General features: G+C 41.5%; 1 protein-coding gene across 1 annotated transcript in view; it reads right to left on the minus strand.

The window, feature by feature from the left end:
* The window catches only part of LOC143788383 (calcium-activated chloride channel regulator 1-like), a 57,236-nt gene that overhangs the window by 8,153 nt on the left and 34,562 nt on the right, over nucleotides 1-14,521 (minus strand). The window contains exons 7-11 of the mRNA XM_077278035.1: nucleotides 11,336-11,560; nucleotides 8,860-9,040; nucleotides 8,198-8,295; nucleotides 6,830-7,051; nucleotides 5,415-5,685 (exon numbers count right to left, since the gene is read on the minus strand). Coding sequence (XP_077134150.1) covers nucleotides 5,415-5,685; nucleotides 6,830-7,051; nucleotides 8,198-8,295; nucleotides 8,860-9,040; nucleotides 11,336-11,560 — 997 coding nt within the window. The remainder of the gene's footprint in view (nucleotides 1-5,414; nucleotides 5,686-6,829; nucleotides 7,052-8,197; nucleotides 8,296-8,859; nucleotides 9,041-11,335; nucleotides 11,561-14,521) is intronic.

Genomic DNA, 14,521 nt, shown 5'->3' on the forward strand with positions numbered 1-14,521 from the left:
TCTGCAGTCATTCTCTGTGACTGCAGACTTCTGACTTCTCACAGTGCACACTGCACGCTGTCAGGATTCTCTCGTGCTGGGGATTTACATTCATGCTGTCACGTGCTGACTAGACATGTGTGGCCTCAGTCAATGAAAATGAACTGAGTGAGGCCGAGCACGTCTAGTCGGAATGTGGTCAGAAGTATACAAATCACATACTTGTGCAGACATGACCGTTCACCGGCAAGGGAGAATCCTAAAAGTGTGCAGTGCATTAGCTGTGAGAATTCAGAAGCCTGCAATGTGAGGATTCAGCTCTGCAGGTTCCAGTAGTCATCACATGGACACTTCACTCATATGCGAATCTCATACTTGTGGTCCTGTGACACCGAGCTTCTCTTCTGCTTCTCTCAGTTTTGCACTGAACATTGAGAGCATTAGGGAGAGGAGCTCGTGGGTACATGACTAAGTGTGCAAATCGCATATGTGCTTGGGAAGGGGGGGCACCAAAATGAATTCTTGCCCCTGGTGCCAGAAAACCTAGACACACCTCTGCTGGTATGCTACTGTGAGCGGTGGTTACCGGGTCTGGTGGAGGGATGTCTGTGCACAGTGCAGCACAGGCAGTGAGGCAGGGACTGAGGGTGTGCACGGAGAATGGAGACCTGGAGACACCCGTCCCAGTCTACGCCGTAGCCTGGAGCCCTCATTATCATAGGAATATGTAAGTTAATAAATTGTTTTTCTAAAGCTTTATAGTGTAGTTTTAGGTCAGAGAGGGATGGCCAGGGATGAGCTAGGAAGCTGCAGGGACAGGTAGTGATGGCTACTTGCGGATATGTGCGGCACTTGCGGTTTTGCACTTGCAGTGAGACAAAAAAACACTGCTAGCAGTTTTTTTTTTTATTGCTGCAAGTACCATATTTTCCAGATCGCGGCAAAACCACAAGTGCCGCACATGTCCGCAAGTCCCATAGGGAATGAATGTGGCTGAACACAGTGTTGCCATAAGTGATCCGTTACGCGGCAGATGCAGGAAAACTGCTGGATCTGCTGCAAAAGGCTACTTTCACATCAGCGATTTTTGCCAAAGTCACTGCCGATAGTATCATACTCGCCAATGGGGGAGGCAGCACTAAAAGTGCCTAGGGCAGCAGAAACTCTAAATAAAGCCCTGGTCCTAGTGGATCCACATGTGAACAATGCAAAAAAGTAGACCCCAAGAGAGAATTTGGATGACTTTGGAAATCCAGAGTTTCTCAGTCTCCATCCATTTATATCAGCTTTATTGACAGACCCAATTGAACAGATTTGTTACCAGGGATTCAAGCTTGAGGAGGATAATTTGCATATTCCAGGTGCCTTCTGGGAAAAGTGAAGAGTCTCCCTCAGCAAGAAGATCATTGGGTACAGCCGGGACCAGCTGCTTGGAAAGCATCACCAAACCAGGGATTCAAGCTTGAGGAGGATAATTTGCATATTCCAGGTGCCTTCTGGGAAAAGCGAAGAGTCTCCCTCAGCAAGAAGATCGTTGGGTACAGCCGGGACCAGCTGCTTGTAAAGCATCACCAAACCAGGGATTCAAGCTTGAGGAGGATAATTTGCATATTCCAGGTGCCTTCTGGGAAAAGCGAAGAGTCTCCCTCAGCAAGAAGATCATTGGGTACAGCCGGGACCAGCTGCTTGGAAAGCATCACCAAACCAGGGATTCAAGCTTGAGGAGGATAATTTGCATATTACAGGTGCCTTCTGGGAAAAGCGGAGTCTCCCTCAGCAAGAAGATCATTGGGTACAGCCGGGACCAGCTGCTTGGAAAGCATCACCAAACCAGGGATTCAAGCTTGAGGAGGATAATTTGCATATTCCAGGTGCCTTCTGGGAAAAGCGAAAAGTCTCCCTCAGCAAGAAGATCATTGGGTACAGCCGGGACCAGCTGCTTGGAAAGCATCACCAAACCAAAGAATTTTTGCCTGTAGGTCATTATTGCAAGAAAGCTTGGTGCAGACAACAAGGATTCGGATTCCTGGACCACGGTGTGAATTACTTGTACGATGGACTCCTCGCCAGAGACGGACTACACCTCAACAAACCTGGGAAACACACATTCACCAGAAGACTCGCTACACTCATCAGGAGGGCGTTAAACTAGAAGAAGAGGGGACGGGAAGAAAAACATTAGACTCGAACAAAGAAGACCCAGGAAAACATACTCAGAAGGGAGGTAAGAACATTTCTAAAACAATCCACAGCGAGGAGATTGAAACAAAACAAAATCCTCTAAACTGCATGCTCGCAAACGCCAGAAGCCTGACAAACAAGATGGAAGAACTAGAAGCAGAAATATCTACAGGTAACTTTGACATAGTGGGAATAACCGAGACATGGTTAGATGAAAGCTATGACTGGGCAGTTAACTTACAGGGTTACAGTCTGTTTAGAAAGGATCGTAAAAATCGGAGAGGAGGAGGGGTTTGTCTCTATGTAAAGTCTTGTCTAAAGTCCACTTTAAGGGAGGATATTAGTGAAGGGAATGAGGATGTCGAGTCCATATGGGTCAAAATTCATGGAGGGAAAAATGGTAACAAAATTCTCATTGGGGTCTGTTACAAACCCCCAAATATAACAGAAATCATGGAAAGTCTACTTCTAAAGCAGATAAATGAAGCTGCAACCCATAATGAGGTCCTGGTTATGGGGGACTTTAACTACCCGGATATTAACTGGGAAACAGAAACCTGTGAAACCCATAAAGGCAACAGGTTTCTGCTAATAACCAAGAAAAATTATCTTTCACAATTGGTGCAGAATCCAACCAGAGGAGCAGCACTTTTAGACCTAATACTATCTAATAGACCTGACAGAATAACAAATCTGCAGGTGGTTGGGCATCTAGGAAATAGCGACCACAATATTGTACAGTTTCACCTGTCTTTCACTAGGGGGACTTGTCAGGGAGTCACAAAAACACTGAACTTTAGGAAGGCAAAGTTTGACCAGCTTAGAGATGCCCTTAATCTGGTAGACTCGGACAATATCCTCAGAAATAAGAATACAGATAATAAATGGAAAATGTTTAAGAACATCCTAAATAGGCACTGTAAGCGGTTTATACCTTGTGGGAATAAAAGGACTAGAAATAGGAAAAACCCAATGTGGCTAAACAAAGAAGTAAGACAGGCAATTAACAGTAAAAAGAAAGCATTTGCACTACTAAAGCAGGATGGCACCATTGAAGCTCTAAAAAACTATAGGGAGAAAAATACTTTATCTAAAAAACTAATTAAAGCTGCCAAAAAGGAAACAGAGAAGCACATTGCTAAGGAGAGTAAAACTAATCCCAAACTGTTCTTCAACTATATCAATAGTAAAAGAATAAAAACTGAAAATGTAGGCCCCTTAAAAAATAGTGAGGAAAGAATGGTTGTAGATGACGAAGAAAAGGCTAACATATTAAACACCTTCTTCTCCACGGTATTCACGGTGGAAAATGAAATGCAAGGTGAAATCCCAAGAAACAATGAAAACCCTATATTAAGGGTCACCAATCTAACCCAAGAAGAGGTGCGAAACCGGCTAAATAAGATTAAAATAGATAAATCTCCGGGTCCGGATGGCATACACCCACGAGTACTAAGAGAACTAAGTAATGTAATAGATAAACCATTATTTCTTATTTTTAGGGACTCTATAGTGACGGGGTCTGTCCCGCAGGACTGGCGCATAGCAAATGTGGTGCCAATATTCAAAAAGGGCTCTAAAAGTGAACCTGGAAATTATAGGCCAGTAAGTCTAACCTCTACTGTTGGTAAAATATTTGAAGGGTTTCTGAAGGATGTTATTCTGGATTATCTCAATGAGAATAACTGTTTAACTCCATATCAGCATGGGTTTATGAGAAATCGCTCCTGTCAAACCAATCTAATCAGTTTTTATGAAGAGGTAAGCTATAGGCTGGACCACGGTGAGTCATTGGACGTGGTATATCTAGATTTTTCCAAAGCGTTTGATACCGTGCCGCACAAGAGGTTGGTACACAAAATGAGAATGCTTGGTCTGGGGGAAAATGTGTGTAAATGGGTTAGTAACTGGCTTAGTGATAGAAAGCAGAGGGTGGTTATAAATGGTATAGTCTCTAACTGGGTCGCTGTGACCAGTGGGGTACCGCAGGGGTCGGTATTGGGACCTGTTCTCTTCAACATATTCATTAATGATCTGGTAGAAGGTTTACACAGTAAAATATTGGTATTTGCAGATGATACAAAACTATGTAAAGCAGTTAATACAAGAGAAGATAGTATTCTGCTACAGATGGATCTGGATAAGTTGGAAACTTGGGCTGAAAGGTGGCAAATGAGGTTTAACAATGATAAATGTAAGGTTATACACATGGGAAGAAGGAATCAATATCACCATTACACACTGAACGGGAAACCACTGGGTAAATTTGACAGGGAGAAGGACTTGGGGATCCTAGTTAATGATAAACTTACCTGGAGCAGCCAGTGCCAGGCAGCAGCTGCCAAGGCAAACAGGATCATGGGGTGCATTAAAAGAGGTCTGGATACACATGATGAGAGCATTATACTGCCTCTGTACAAATCCCTAGTTAGACCGCACATGGAGTACTGTGTCCAGTTTTGGGCACCGGTGCTCAGGAAGGATATAATGGAACTAGAGAGAGTACAAAGCAGGGCAACAAAATTAATAAAGGGGATGGGAGAACTACAATACCCAGATAGATTAGCGAAATTAGGATTATTTAGTCTAGAAAAAAGACGACTGAGGGGCGATCTAATAACCATGTATAAGTATATAAGGGGACAATACAAATATCTCGCTGAGGATCTGTTTATACCAAGGAAGGTGACGGGCAAAAGGGGGCATTCTTTGCGTCTGGAGGAGAGAAGGTTTGTCCACCAACATAGAAGAGGATTCTTTACTGTTAGGGCAGTGAGAATCTGGAATTGCTTGCCTGTGGAGGTGGTGATGGCGAACTCAGTTGATGGGTTCAAGAGAGGCCTGGATGTCTTCCTGGAGCAGAACAATATTGTATCATACAATTATTAGGTTCTGTAGAAGGACTTAGATCTGGGGATTTACTATGATGGAATATAGGCTGAAATGGATGGACAAATGTCTTTTTTCGGCCTTACTAACTATGTTACTATGTTGTGGAATTTTCTTCAACTGAAAGTCTTCTCTATACATCTCAATAGGGTAATATGCAGCTTGTGTATGGATTTCTGAGATGCCCCATTATGACGAAATGGACAACTGCAGAAACTTCAGTGGCGAATGATTTAAGTATGAAAACATTCTGTACATTTAGCCATTGAAAGCTGTAATCAAATATTTTAACATTTCGCACAATGTGAAAGTGGTTATTAGTCTTTCCTAACATTCACATTTTTTTAGTTTACACAATAGATTACCTGCTCCATTGTCCAATAGGTCCAGATAAGTTAAATTTCCCACATCGGGTTCAATAATGGCGGTAACTTTCACCCCTGTCACAGGTTGGAGCCCCTGAGTGACTGATGCATAGGCAATCATTGGATTAGGATAGCTATTTCGGACGGCATTCATGTGAGCTTGGACGGTAATCGGTTGCACGTTCTTATCTACGGCTTTAGAGTTTACAATAATTGATATGTTTTCACTAACTGTAAGTGAGTTGCACAGGCTGTACCGCCACGTTCCTCTCTGAAAATATAAAGATACCGCAAGTCAAGAAGTCCAAAAACACAAATTAAACCATTAATTAACTCTTTAATTCAAAATCAGCTTTATTAATTTCCAAGTGACTTCAACCTATCTAGTAAGGAGTAAATGGATGGTAACCGGTGGTAATCAACAACGGTATTCAGGTAGCACGTACGGTTCTAATAATAAACTAGTACAGCAGTGAAGTATGCAAATATGTATACACAAACCTTTGTTTCAGGATTTATGTTTAGTGGCAAAATTTGGACATGGGTATTAAAAGGAGCACCTTGCTTTCAGTGTGGGAAAAATAATAAAAGATGCTGTTAAAGCGTTTTTCTTATTGCAGTGAATTACAGATCAATCAATTCACAGTCACACTGACTATGCAGGTACAACACCTCCCTATATCACTTGAATCGTTGGAATATTATTCACAGACTGAGAGTACCACTCCCATTTTCTGCAGTCTGGTACTGCAACACAGTCCAATTGGTCATTTTTCTGTCCCTATGTGGAATAAACTGTGTGATCTGACCTCTATCCCTACATAGGAAAAAAATGGCGTTACTTGGCCAGCTCTCACATTTAGAGTCCCTGTGATAGTCTCCTCTGATTGGTTATGCTTGACCATGTGATCTGATAGCTGCACAGTATAATTGGGAAACCCGCATGTCAGCGTGGCCCACTCTCTGAGTCTCCAGCAGTGCGTGAAATGACTCGGGGCATTTTTTTCTTTTGCAATCCTCGCGAATCGAATTGGAAAGTGTTCAAATTTGTAGACACCTGAAAAGTCAAGGAAATTCTACTCAAAGTCGATCTTCTGCAAATTGATCTGCTCATCTCTATTTAGCAGCTGTTGTTGAGTCCTGCAGATCAGCACTTATTCAAGAGACTAAGAGATGGTCTGCAGTACATGGCAGCGATCACAACACTTTGAATAGAGCTGTACACAATGTTCACATCCAACCACCACCAGAGCTGATAACAGCTGATCCCCATTGGTGCCAGGTGGTGCTATCTACCTACCCCACAGATTTGATATTTATGACCTATCCTGAAGTAGGTCATAAATATCGTGACCAGACTACCAATATTGATAACTGATTAACACAAAATATCCATAATTACAGATAAGTTTTACCTGAGCCGTTCCTGGGATTGCCAGTCTGGAAGATTTCGAGGTAGAGTCACTGACGAAATTTGCCTCTGTATATAATAGGCCATTAGGATCATGTAACGTAATGTTTGGTTCTGCAGTTCTCCAGGTAACTAGAAAGAAAGTGTCATTTCCCACCGTGCTGTCTATTATGACGCTGCCATTCATACATTTGCTCGGCTGAACAGTTGATCCAGTGCTTTCCAGCTGTTAAAAATATCAACAGGAAAAGTTTCCATAAAAATACAAGGAAGTTCACTCATCTCTGGAAATATTCATGTTAACATCATTTGTTACATGTGAAAATTTTGCAATAATTGCTATATTTAATGTATATTTATTCTGCAAACATTCGGTCAGATTTGTGAAGCTGTCTTTGTTTCCAATCACAGCGTAGTTTTCATTTTTCAATAGCAGATTATGAAATAAAAGCTGTGCTGTGATTGGTTAGTACAGACAATAAAGACAGTTCTTATAAATGGCTTCATAACTCTCTCCCTTATAATGTTTCTCATTATATTCTGTTTTTTTTCTACTTTTCTCTTTTAGAAATTATGCTTAGCAATATTCCTTTCACAAACTTTCAGAAATCAAATTAGAAGCAACGGCCATAATTTTTTAAAACATTTTAAATATTTGTTTCAGATTTGACACTATTGGTGTGTCAGTTGGCTTCTGTAAATGTGTAAGGCCTCGTTTTCCTGAGCATACTCTGTTTTCAATGCCACTGGTCCAATAAAAATTCCAATACAACCCCTCAACCTAAAATGCATTTAAGGGATTGTCAGGGAAGAAATTATTGAAAATGTAAAGTATTTTTTCATTTTTTTTTTTACTGGCTTGTGTCAAGTAGAACTTATCCCCTGTAAATATGATAGCTGTTAACTTCCCATTCACTGGGTATCTGACCACTGAAACTCCAGAAACAAGGCTCTTCTTGATGGGTAGAGTCAAAGGAGCCTCACAATCTGCCTATAGTCTTTTGAGATGTAAATCTGGTACTGGAGATTTCTGATATTCCTTTATTTTCTTCTTTAATGAGACACTAATCTGAACATTTTTAGATTAGGCTGGGGCTACAAGACGACTTTGGTCACAGAATAAAGTTGATAATGGTTACATTGTGACCCCTAGGGTACTGCATCCACAACAAGCAAGTCGCAACAAGTTCAACCCCATTGGACTTTTTACAACTTGCTTGTTGCGGTCTTGTATTGCGCTATGATGTAGCAAAGTCACCGTCTAGTCCCATCCTTAAACTATGGAAAAAATGGAATACAGAAACACCGCGAAAAATATTAAACGTTTCTGATCTGATAGAGATACAGATATAGAAATGTGAAGGTGTCCCACCTGAATAGAAACGTCTCCAGTTAAAGGCTGAATTCCACTGAAAGCATCTATCAAACCATTGCTGTCCACTTTATCCGTGGCTCTGTAGTTTAATCCACCTGGGGAAAAAAAAATTAAATGTTATTTGTTTGTTGCAATCACCCTAAAATATACTTTGCACATTCATTCCTTTTCTTCCTTTTCTTGTCTATTCATGCCTAAAGCTACTGTAAATTCAATAGTCTTTTACTTTCCCTTTGGCAGCTTTTGCATCACGACGATCTTTCATCCACATACAGTTGGGCAATTTTTACTCACTTAACAGGTTTCATACATGCGAACAGAAAGGGGCACATTTTTACGGTCATGGCTCATGCACTGAGCTGCAGTACTGCTGTTTTGTACTTTTTATGAGGGGCTGTAATAAGGCTGCTATTAAGGTGCATGAGGTCTCTACTGTACCCCTTTATATTTTTGTTTTTATGCAGAATTTTATATTTGATTTTGCACAAGCTCCATACGTATCCCATATATATTGGATGTTTTCTCCTAGGAGCAATGCTTCTAGGAAGAATATCTCATTCAGAACCTGTTCATCATTGCAGATTTCTCTAAAGCTCCAAGTGCCATAAGGTTCTGTTACAGTGTGTATGAGTCTTTATTTCTAATATTTGTAAACCCACCTGTCATTTCAGCAATATCTTCCAGGGATTTGGAGGCGCTTGGACCAAGAGCTATGAAATTAATAATTGCGCCACTCTCTGTTATATTAGGAAAGCAAAGGCTGGTGTTATAATTGTCTTCTCCATCTGTCAGTAAGACAATTTCTGTGCCGTCTGTTGACCCATCAAATTTTTTGTTCACCTATAAATACGTGACAAATGCATATATGGAATGTAAAATACATAAAAGGTATATTGCAGTATATCTCGTGCTATAGTAATAAATTCTTATATTTCATATTTGCATGGATGTAAAGTGCAAATAATTTGCAAAATATCAGGTCAGAGAAGGTGGAAATCATTAAAGAAGTTGGCTCACGAAGACTGCCAAGCTCAGACTGGCCCATCAGAAAACTAAAGAATTCTTCAATGGGCCCAACACCAAAAATGTTTACGCTTCGAAGTCAACTAACAGATGTGCAAAGTGTGTTAGAACAAGGATAATATCCTGTGTCCTGTTGCTCTCCGATCACAGAAAGGCCCAACTACTCCCTCTCGATGGGCCTCTCCTAGAAGAAGGAGAAGGTAAGTCACAGCAGCAATGCATAATTCATCACTACGTACTTCTTCAGGGAATCTGCTGCTCCAGCCAGTTTGCAGAGGCAGTACTTTTGATGGACAGGGAAGCCTCCTGGTCCGCCAGGCTGTGTTTTGATTATAAAAAAATTGCAAGCAAAGCCATAATTTCTCATGATTCTTCAGAACATGGAGAGAGATAATCACTGAGCAGCCATGCTAGTAAGAGGGTCAGAAGGCTACCTCATTGCCGAGAGACCACCAGCTGGAAGAATCTGCAGGCTCCATCACCCACAATATCCCGCATCCCACCCACATAGCCCCTCATCTGAACCAGGTAAGAATTATATACATATAACATACAGTAGAACAGATGACAGATGCCAGGGGCACAGTCTTTTAGGCTGCCTATCAATGGATTGTTTGATCAAGTCAACTTGTGGTACTAATAAATATTGCAAAAAAATACATTTTTTCAGTATACAGTCTTTTAATCTCATAATAAAAAACAAAAGACACATATCTTACATGTATTGCCATGTATGTAACAGCCAGTACAATAAAAATATATTACTATCCAACCAGGTGAATATCGCACAAAAAAATCCAAAGACTATGTCTTACTTGCCATTTTTGCTCATTCTTCCTCACATACAATGAATATCACTTATCAACAGTGAAATTGCAACACCAAGTCATTGAATTATGAAAATCACAGGTCCAAATGACATGATAATGATGAAAAAAGGGAAACAACATCTTAAAAACCTCTCAATTTATTCAGTATCAAGTGTTATGCTGTGCACAAAAATGCACGCACTAACACGCCCCATCTGCTATTAGTGAGGTTATTCATGGTTTTCTGAGGAATGTTCTGCCACACTGAATGCATTTTGGGCAAATCATCAAGATCCGCTGCTGGCAGCTCACTTTGCAATTGCCCATCAATGACGCCCCAGAAGTGTTCGATGGTACATAAGTCCAGAGACACTGCAGGCCATAGTAGCATGATTAAACCATGCAGGCTGCTCACAGTAGCACGATCAACATGCGGACTGGCATTGTCATGTTGAAAATGACTCCTGGGACACTGAAGAAATAGTTGTACCACTGGTTCCATGACCAAACCAATGTAAAGATGATTTGTTAGTTTTTCTGGAATGAAGACTAAAGAGATCCGGCTACTGTACATTATGCCTCCCAACACCATAATCTCAGGAGTAAGACTGATGTGACATTCCCTCCAGAAAAACTTTTTATAGCATTTGACTCATCAGATTTGAAGAATGGTGTGTAGTGATCTATTTTTGCAGTCTAAGTGAAATTACTGTAAATATCATGTAAAAAGACTCTCAGTATATTCTACAAAAAAATACATTTTTCTTAAATGATTTTTTTCTGTGTGTGCAAAAGCAAGAAAATATAACAAAAGACAATATAAATTCTATATCATTCTAATCAACCCATACTATGAAATGATATCTTTATCAAGAGAAAGCCAAAAAAAAAGAGTTAACTGTATAATAGGTGTAAATCTTGACAAGCATCCATGGTGATCGAGTCACTGAAGAGAGTGTTTCCCAACCTCCGATCCACAGGGACCAAAACAGATCATGTTTTCAGGATCTCCTTAGTATTGTCCAGGAATGAGAGAATCTGTTCCGATTTCTGATGCCTTGATGATAATTCCATCACCAGTGCAATACAATGGAAATCCTGAAAACATGACGTGTTGGGGACCCTGAGGACCAGAGTTGGGGAAACACTGCTGTAGAGGAAGCACTGGTTGCTTATTAGTTATTTGACATTTCGGTGGTTGTATCAATGAACATAAGGGTCATGGGAAAACTGTCTGAAATTAAATTGGCACCGTGCTTGCAAAACACAAAATAATGCTACATAAAGCATGTCTAATAATTACCTGAAAACCAGTCAGGATTCCTCTGCAGATGTCTGTTCCACTAATGGTCGCAGTTGGAAGTAAAGATTTTAGATGGTTTCGTTGGACATCGCTGGTTATTTTCACCAATGGTGATATTTCATATGCATCAGTTGAGAATGTGACGATTCCAACGGAGGATCCAGTTTCAATTATCTGAGTGATGAAAATATCTGCAGCTTGATAGAGTCTCTGGAGACGAAATTCCTGTATGTGTAAAATAACGAAAAGTCAGTTTTTAAAAGTTTTTATTTAGTTAACCAAAATAATTGATAATATGTTCTCATCAGGCAAGAGACAAAAACCAAAGACAGAAACATAATGATTGAATACCCTGCAGTAAAGAAATAAATAGCATAGTGCATGAAAATAATATAGGGTTTACTGCTTTTGGAGCGCCCCCAGTAGGGCAGCGGGGTACTCGGTACCGGGTCCTTCAGTACTCTCTCGGTGGGGATGTCATGGTGGCTGACCCGGTCCGTGGCCCTAGGGGAACGTCCATTGTAAAATAAGGGAAAGGTCTTTAAAGGGGAAATGTTCGTGATGCCACCTGTGGTATTCGGTCTGGGTGACTGACGCTGCTTAGGGGTCCGCTGGGGTGATGTTATGGCAGCTTGATGGTATACCTTCCCACAGGTGAAGTATGTCCCCAGGGCTTCCCAGTGTGTAGATGGTGGATGGTGTGAGGCGCAGTGAATAACGAGGACACAAGGTTGCAGTCTCTTTACCTTTACAGAAGGCTTCAGTGTCCACAGTCCAGGGTACGGACCACAGGACAGGCAGAGTCCGGCCGATCTGAAGGCAAATCCAGAGTCCACTTATCAGGTGGAATTCAATAGCCTTCCTCTAGCGCCTGGGTGTTGTAGTACCTCCCTGCTGAGCTTCTCGGTAAGGTCCTCACAACTATTGGAGATGTTAAGTCTCTTTCTCTCTGTCCCCCTAATGGATAGGATAGGACAAAACCTGTATGACTGGTGGCCTGAGGCTTTTTACAGGGACCCTACGACGCCCCGGCCCCCACAAGTTGCCACCGTGCCTCCTGGGTATAAGGTCAGGCAGCTAACGTGGAATTAACTGTCCTGCCAGTCTCTGAAGTAAAGCGTAGAGATCCTTACTCCCTTGGTGTTCTGGCCACCGGGATTCCTGCGCCTCAGAAGGAGGCAGCCTTTCACTGGGCAGAACTCCTTCTGGTTTCCTCTCCTTTTGCTATGACTTTGTTTCTCACTCACTGCAATACACTTCTCTTCAATGTCTCTTTCTTAGGATGCTGCCGCACGTGGGGCAGGCGCAGCTCCGTGGACCCTAGTCCTCCTCAGACCGCAGTCTTGATCTGGCTGGAGCTCACTCCAGCCAGCTTCTGCCAAACTCCGTCGGGTTCTGACTGGGTGAAGCCCAGTCACTTTCTGACTAACTTTCTAACCAAACCACCAGTTTTACCTAACCGTGAGGAGTGCCCTAATAGATAGAAGCGTAGCTCCCCCTTGGCGGCCTGGAGTGTGAAGTGTGTTGTGTGGTTTATGATACCTGGTAAAGAGATCTCCTTTATTGCCTTCAGACGTAATATCACTCCCCCTGGTGGAAGAACGACATTACTGCAACGACCAGGACTCTGGGGCGCTGTACTTTATTTTCTGCAGGGAATTTAATCATGTTTCTGTCTTTGTTTTTTTTCTGTTCAGTGGCCAGTGTGAACGTGCGCTTACACGCTGCATGTACACCATTTTATATCCCAGTCAATACTTTTGGGTTTTTTTCAGGCATGAGACAAGTCATAGGCAGATTGGTGACTTTAATACAACAGCCTCCCCTTTTGACAGTAACTGACGCAAATTATATTGGGGTCCTGAGTGTTGACACAGTATAGGCAGGTACTTTGTGGCTGAAGCACTCTACCTGTAGTACTTTCTTGTTGTTGGAGCACTTTATATATGGGATATATTCTGGCTGAGAACTTTATGTGGAGGACTTTTTTTTTGCTAGAGCACTGTACAAAATATAATAATAGTCCAGTCAAAATCCGAAAAAAAAATACTTAACCCTGAACAAATTCCAAGAAAGCGTTTTATAGTTTTTTTTTTTGTAGTATTACATGTAGGGAAAAACATACTAAAAGTTTACCAAGATAGGGTTACCATAAAGGTCCAAATGTGATGTCAAAGAATATGGCCGCCAAAGCTGTAAAATGTTAAATGCGACTCGCCTTTCAGTGTCTATCATATTTACAATTACTACTATTATTATATTTATTATTTAACAATTTATTTATCTTCTTTTACAGAGCTGAGAATGATGGAAAGTCAAGAAACTTGCCCCTTATGCAGCCATGAAGTAGAAGATGACGGTGGAAGAGTGGTGATTGGTGGGAAAGGAGCTAAAGGGATCAATAAAGCCAGTATTGAGAGGGGCGTTAGCACTGTGGTAGCTGCTGGAGCAGTGGTACGCAAGAGATGTCGTATGAACTACATAAACAAGAAGCAAATAGACTTGCATAAAAAAGCTACTTCCATTCATCGTTCACCTGCCAAGAGAGGTACACGGGTGTCTACTGGATCCTATGATAGCACGACGCTGTGTTTGTTCTCTGGACATGAAGTGGTGAAGACAAGATCTAGCAGTGATTTCGATGACTATAGCTTTGTTAAAATGGATGGATTTGTAAGGTCCATCATGTCACATTGCAAACAGCATAATGATGACTGGGAAATCACCATTCAAGGGAGAATCGCATACTTTGGGAAGGACTTACATGCTGCAGACTGTCTGTATCATCGTTCATGTGACATTAATTTTCAGACAAATTACTGAATTCCTATGCGTCATGGTTGTGGATCTACTACAAAGAAACCGTGGGAGGTAGGGAGGCTGATGAACATGGACCAAGAGCAAGCATTCTTGAGAATGTGTGCGTTTCTCGAGGACAACGATGAAGGGCAAATGACTGTCACAGGTCTTGCAAAGAAAATGACGGAGTATCTTGTCGAAGGAGACAGTGCTGCCTATAGTAATAAAAGGCTGAGGTATAGGCTGGAGGAGAGGTATGGCGATTCGCTATTCATAGCAGAGTGTGAAGGGTTGCCTAACATTGTAACGTTCCGTGAAAAGACCAGAATAATCCTGAGGGACTATTTCCATAGTCAGGAAATGGATGAAGAAGCCCAGAAGAGAGAC

Source organism: Ranitomeya variabilis, chromosome 8 (genome assembly GCF_051348905.1).
Source record: "Ranitomeya variabilis isolate aRanVar5 chromosome 8, aRanVar5.hap1, whole genome shotgun sequence".
NCBI lineage: Eukaryota > Metazoa > Chordata > Amphibia > Anura > Dendrobatidae > Ranitomeya > Ranitomeya variabilis.